The following is a 7,209-nucleotide window of genomic DNA, read 5'->3' as shown; positions in this document are numbered from 1 at the left end:
TTGTTATACCTTGGGAACGAGATCGCCATAAATCCGCACATAGGGAGCGAATCATGTTTTTTGGACAATATGTATCATACACCTCAATCTAGGAAAAGTTTTTTCAATTTTCTTAATATATTTTAGTAGATTATTCTTTTATAACACAATTTTATAATCATAATATAGTAGTAGGCAATATTTTTCAATAATTCTTAGAAGCCCGTTTGGACCCCGAGCTTGTCCCAAGTGATTTAAGAGTGGCTGGTCTCCCTTCGAGTCTCTCAAACACGCCAGATGCCTTTGATGAAGGGCTAGTTAATGGTGGATGATCGATAGTCCCTGCATTAGATGTGCAAAATGCAGACCACTTTGAGCCTAGCCTTTCCTTCATTTGCCAGCCACATAAACACATCCTAGTTTTCTCTCCATGCGGATGTATATATATAGCTCCACAACGATTATACATCAAATAGTTCTTGGATATTTATATAAAGCTAAAAAATTTATATAATATATTTTACATAATTTTTTTGGATGAGATTTTGAATTGTGACAAATGATATTAGAGCAAATCCGACTCATAGCCTACATAGAGTAGGAGACACTGCAGTCTGCAGCATAGTTTTATTGAAGCTGACCACAGACTGATCCTAGTACTTATGATTAGATTTGATAAGATTTAATCTCTTAGCCGCACGAGGATGTTAGAGCTCACACAAAGAAGAGTATGTGACCTAATCTTTTTGGATGAGATCATAGATTGCGACATTCTCACTTTTTCTTTAATAGAAGCCGGCCCTAGTGAGCAACTCTGCCACGTATTCCATGCGAGTAATGAACAACAAATACCTTAAAAAAAACTGAGGCATCAGTAAGGACAATTTGACCTTGTTATGTAGTGACCCTAGATCTTAAAAAAAAGAAAGGATTTTAAAAAATATTAAATGGACAACCAGACATGTGAAAAGGCCCCGATCCTTTAAAAATATCAGTCTCGATAAGAAAATGCATCATCCAGCAAAATCACCTTTTCATCATCTACTAATATCATTTAAATACAAAAAGAAAAATATAACTTTCCATGATGTATCATGGAATATACCCTAATGAATGGTTACGTAGCACTTACGCACAAAACTCTTATACTCTCTGTGATGAGTGTAAAGTTCCCTGGAAGAAGGCTCCGCTGTTTTCCGCCTCAGCTCTTCGTTTCTCGAGCGTCGACGATGGCAGCGAAAGGGAACATAGTTCTGTTCCCGTTCTTGGCTCAGGGCCACATGAACCCCTGCCTCGACCTCGCCCGCCTCCTCGCCGCCCGCCACCCCGGTCTCACCCTCACCCTCGTCACCACCACCGGCAACCTCCCCCACCTCCGCCGCCTCTTCCCCCACGACCTCTTCCCCTCCCTCCGCCTCGCCGCCATCCCCTTCCGCCCTTCCGACCATGGCCTCCCCCCCGACGCCGACACCACCTTCGCCCTCCCCGCCCACCTCGTCACCCCCTTCAACCACGCCACCTACTCCCTCCAACCTCACTTCCACCGCCTCCTCTCCGACCTCTCCGCCGCCGGCGCTGGTGGCGCCGACCCTCCCCTCCTCTGCGTCATCGCCGACATGTTCCTCCCCTGGACCGTCCCCGTTGCCCAATCCCTCGGCGTCTTCCACGCCGTCCTTTACACCTCCGGGCCTTTCGCCATGTCGATTTATAATTATATTTGGAGCTATCTCCCCCACGCCGCCTCCGACGCCGACGAGTTCGCCGTCCCGGACCTCCCCGGCGTCGCCGTCCGCCGCTCTCAGCTCTCCCGCAACATGCTCTCCGCCGCCTCCCCCGACCACTCCACCGCCGTCTTCGTCCGCCGCCAAGCCGATCTCTGCCGCGGCTCCGGCGCCGCACTCTGGAACACCGCTGACGCCCTCGAGAAGCCCTTTCTCGACGCCTGGGCTAGTTCCTCCGGCCTGCCCGTCTTCGCGGTGGGCCCCCTCTTCGCCGCCGCGCCGAAGCCTCCCGCCGGCCGCGGCGTGAAGGACGGAGGCGCCGCCGACCCGGCAGCCGGTTGCCGAGCTTGGCTGGACCGGCACCCGCGGGGGTCGGTGGCGTACGTGTCGTTCGGATCGCAGAACCGGCTGCCGGCCGGGGAGGCGGCGGCTCTTGCAGCGGCGCTGGAGGGGCAGGGGCGGCCGTTCCTCTGGGCGGCGCCGGCGGCGGACCAGGCGCCGGAAGGGGTCGTGGGAGAGGGAGTCGGACTGGTGGTCAGGGGTTGGGTCCCGCAAATCGAGATTCTAGCCCACGCGGCGACGGGGGCGTTCGTGAGCCACTGCGGGTGGAACTCGTTGTTGGAGAGCATGCGGCACGGGGTGCCGGTGATCGCGTGGCCACTGGGGGGCGAGCAGTTCTGCAACGCGAAGCTGATGAAGGAGGAGCTCGGGGTGTGCATGGAGGTGGGGAGTGCGGCGGAGGCGGCGGCGGCGGTGGCGGAGGTGATGGGGGAGGGGGAGAGGGGGAGGGAGATACGACGGAGGGCGAGGGAGGTCGCGGCGGAGCTGGAGGCGGCGGTGTCGGAATCCGGGGGGGTCAAGGGGGCATCGCTGAGGGCACTGGATGAGTTCTTGGAGGTGGTGGGTGCTCAGACACTCCGATTGCGCTGATCAACGGCCGGCGGTGTGATTTCAAGGTGATCTTTTGCGCCTGTGCGTGCTATGCTTCTTTGGTCGTGCCTCCGGTCAAACCGGCCGGACCGATGGGGCCGCATGTTCCCATCCCCCCCCCCCCCCCCCCCCCCCCTAAAATTCTTAGTAAACGACATGAACGTATTTAGCTACACCTTTGATCAAGCTCGTTTCTATTTAAAAGTATTTAGCATTACTCATTCTCATAAGGATCTTAAAAAAAAAAGATTTGCTTTACGATGCATGCGAGTGGGTCATGCAAGGGAAAACTGTGAGTGGGCTTCAAGCTTTGGTCTCCAACATATCATGATCAATTCCAAACATTTGCCTTATAACATATTACATTATATCATGACAAAATTTGAGCATATTATTGATCTCAAAATTCTTCACCATTTTAACATTCACTATAATATCACTTTTGGTTATACTTAGTCCTATAGTATTACCTAATCATTGTTTATGATAAGTATAACTAAGATGGGAGTTTCTTTTGAGAGAGTTGCGAGAGCGATCACCTAATACTATAGTTATGGAGGTTCAAATTCTTCAAGATGTATTATTGGAGACTTAAATCTGAAGTCTTTAGTTTTCAAATAACATAGCAGGACCCCGTTCGGGTAATCGCAATGCTAATAATAGTCAATGGACTGCTTGTAGCGGCGGTTGTGAATTAGTCTACTTGCAGCAATTCTTTTGAGTTTTGTTATTTAACACCAGCAAGAAGCCCATAACTTTCTGAAACATATTAAAATATATGATTAATGAATTTTTAATGAAAAAAAAATCTATACCTTCTGGAAACCAAACCTTGGTACCTTAGATGGATGTTAATGATCAATATTCTAATCTTTTATAATCCCCGAGCATTGCCAGTAGTTGGTCATTTTCACTTTATATTAAAAATAAAGTAGACAAGGCCATCCATACAGCTCTCACCATACACCATGGTAAATAGGGAAATACTTACCTAACACACAAGGTGGTAGCAAGAAAATTCTCGCATCAAATTTTGCTCTTGCTAGTTAAACGTAGTAGTTCATCACTCTGCATAGCCAAATCTTTTGAATTAATTTTGCTTGTATACAAAAACTAAAAGAAAAGGAGAGAAACAATTAAACATATGTGCTCCAAGAAACAAAATGGTTGTTAGGTCTTAAATGTCCAGTTGTGCATGGAAATCCCATGGTGGCTGCCATTTGCGATTCACGAGCACGTCCATTCGTCACCAGGGCTCCAAAATTCATGCATACAAGAAGCATCGGGTGGCCGTCCATTCGTTATTCACCAATTCATCACAATTCATGTGAAGGGTAATCCCATGGGCAGCTACTTTTTTTTTTTTTTTTTTTTTGGGTGGAAGATAGGAGGGGAGGGGGAGGGACCAGCCCACCCGCGTAGCAGCTCCCACTAGGCCCCCCTTCTACCAGAAAATGTTCAATACAGGTCGCAGATTTCGCGTGCCTTCCCTGACCCGTGGGCTCACCGCCTCACGTATAGGTACGTCACCCCAGCGCCATCTTGGTACAAGTGGAAGAAAAACATAACCACCAGCAAGTCATCCGGGCGTGGGACATCCGGTCCCCTAATTTAATCGACGTCCGCGCGTTTCGAACCCGAGCAACTTGGGCGGAATTATCGTCCTCTTATCACTAGGATACCATCTTGGTGGCATGGGCAGCTACCCATTCACTAGTGCACAAGAACTCATGCAATAGAGAATCCCATTTGTGCCTAGTTGTTTGCCATCTAACTAGTAAACCAGGATTCACATAGGTAGGAAGCTCCGGACCAGCAACTGGTTTGCTATCCAATAATGAATGAATTTCACAAAATTGGTAATCCTTCGAGCAGCCGTTCGTTTGCCATTTATAGGTGGAAACAAACTAGTTGAAATCCTCTTGATGCATGTTTTGTACTATAGAGAGTTGTATAGCCCTCTGGCATTCAAATTATGGATATGGAATTATGGATTGCCTTCTGGCATTCAAAAATGGTGCACTATGGATATGGATACGAAACAAATAGGGATCCTGAAAGGCGATTGCCAATTTTATTGTTGTTTTGTAATCCAATCATGGATATGGATAGCTGTCTAGCATTCAAAAATGATGCATTGTATATAGCATGTAAAGCAATATGACTTGCTGCATTCTATTTGACAGCCATCTGTCATGATGGCCGAGAGTTGTACAGTACAAAAGGAGCACGGCTGTGGATCCAGACCTAGACCAAACAAATAGAGATCTTGAAAGGCGATTGCCCACTTTCCATTAGTGGCATGCCTAACTTAGATGGTGTAAATCCTAAAGGTCGGTCTTAGTTCTTTACATGTTTATTACGATGGTTATCACTCTAGCTCTTTGCATACTTTTTTTTCCTTCTATTTTTTATAGAGTTTCCATTCTTTTTTTCTTTTTCCTTTTTGACATGCGAAGATGTGAATTCTACCAAACTACTAGGCCAAGGGGTATGACCAATGAGGTAACCCTCCGTTCATAGGTGAGGACCATTCTAATACCCCTCAACTTGAAAGCATGTAAGGAGCTAGACCATCAGAGAATTCAGTTCTATATCTGTGTTAGGGCTGGAATAGATAAGATGTCATGAGGTCTGTCAGTTCTAAGGGTGATCTATACATACTCAATACGCTTTAGGTTAAAGGCTGATACAAATCAGGTCCCAAACAAGTAGCAAGATTTGGAAGAGTTTCAACTGGTCTTTTATTCTTATTGGCCATTCTCTGGCACTGGTATGATTTAAGATTGGCCACAAATTGAAAGCAAATGTTTAATTTAAAAAATAATAGATATGTCAATGGGTCCAAGCCCGACTAGATTCTGGGTCCTTTTGAGTTTGTTTGGGCTAAAACTGAGTTAGGCCTAAAATTGGCCTGACCCAGTTTGTTAGGTCAGACACTCAGGCATCTTGGACAAGCCTGATATATTGGCAGCCCTGAAAAATAAGATAGTGCTGAAAAAAAATTAGTACATGTTTAAAATAAAACTCACGGTCATCCTCCAAAATATAGAAAGGACAGAAAAGTTAATGTCTTGATATCAAGTCTTCAAATTGAAAGATCCAGTTTTAAACCATTACATCTAACACGATAATAAGCTTCCTCAAAGCATACATGATGACCTTTTCCAGGGCACTGAACCAGTGTACATGAATCTTGGCTGGATAGTTCTTTTAGAAAGAAAGATGGTATCAGCATAAGAGGAGTACTCATATGCTTATAATTACACCCTCACAAGATGAGAGAGAGCTGAGGAATAAAAAGAATCAACCTTGCTTTCCAAAGGCATGGTAACCTAGTGCTCAATCTTGCAGGCCACCTGATTTGATTTGAATCATTTGCATTTGGTTCGCGACCGAAATTAGAATCGGAATTGGAATTGGAATGGTTCAGAATAGGAATCAAAATGGCTATATTCTCAGACGTGTTAGGTTTGTAACTGGAATTGGGATTGAAATGAGATCTGAATAGTAGGAAAAAGTCAAGATTGGATTTTGGGAGATTGGGGTATTTCCATTTTTCTTTGAAATTAAAATGAGAATGAGACTTCTCTAACCAAAAGGTTGAAACGGGAGTTATTCTTATTCTCATTTCAGAGCCCAACTTCTCCCGACCAAACATTCCCTCAATTCTTTCCATTTCTATTCATTAAAAATAAGCAATTTTAGTTAACTCCAAATTTAGCAATCTGTATCAAAACTCGGCCAAGTTGGAGTGGCTTGGCCAATACTTTGCCATGAGTTGGTCTTGATTAAATTGGCTGAAAATTATGATTTCAAAAGACTTTGCATTTCCAACAAATCAGTTGATCGATCAAGTCAATAGGATCAGTGGATAAGTTCCACTTTGATATTTCTCTTCATGCTTTATATCACAAAATAATGACTTTGACCTTGGTCCACATTGCCAAATGGATATTTGGACAAAGGCTGACGACATGGAGAAAGATAGCTTTTATTTTTACATTCAGCTGTTTGCAATAACCTACTGCTTCATACTTATACATTGTGAGATGCATTAATAGGTGCGTTGACTCCATTTTATCTTATAATGTAATGCCGTATTCTTCTAATGTTCTAAACTCTAGCAATGTTATTTGAATGATTGAAAAAGTTTTTGATCATTCTTTTTTCCCTGGCCTATTATTTCTCCAAATAGTATATGTTTTACTAATATTTTTCTGCATTGTAATTCTTCGTTGCCAAATAAGTTGCTCTCACATACCTAGTTTGTGACTATTGTTTCAAAAGTAAAAGATGAAATGTGATTATACTTTGAGATTAGATTTATTTTATATTTTATTTTATATGAATGATGTTTCAAATACTCATCTTTATTTTTCAACTAAAAATTTTGTTGTTCTTATTTTGTCAATTGCTCTAGCCATCACTACCACTTGAGATCTTGAAATTGCGCAGCCCTCTTATATAAGGCATTGAATCCACATAATTTGATTCTTAATTGCTCATCATTTGATAATTGACATACACACATTCGTCAATTGAGTTAATCCAGCATGCTAGCACACGTGGGCCATTT

General features: G+C 44.2%; 1 protein-coding gene across 1 annotated transcript; it reads left to right on the top strand.

Annotated features, from left to right (window-relative positions):
- Positions 1 to 1,158: 1,158 nt before the first annotated feature.
- On the top strand, positions 1,159 to 2,736 carry LOC103723696 (crocetin glucosyltransferase 3-like). Its single transcript, XM_008814696.6, has one exon. The coding sequence runs from the start codon at positions 1,209 to 1,211 to the stop codon at positions 2,628 to 2,630; it is 1,422 nt and encodes a 473-aa protein (XP_008812918.4). The 5' UTR covers positions 1,159 to 1,208; the 3' UTR covers positions 2,631 to 2,736.
- The last annotated feature ends 4,473 nt before the right edge of the window (positions 2,737 to 7,209 follow it).

Source organism: Phoenix dactylifera, chromosome 6 (genome assembly GCF_051530095.1).
Source record: "Phoenix dactylifera cultivar Ajwa chromosome 6, Ajwa_hap1_PhDact_Kaust_v1.1, whole genome shotgun sequence".
Lineage (NCBI taxonomy): Eukaryota > Viridiplantae > Streptophyta > Magnoliopsida > Arecales > Arecaceae > Phoenix > Phoenix dactylifera.
Note: the sequence above shows the minus strand (reverse complement) of the source record. Positions and strands in the feature narration are given on the sequence as shown.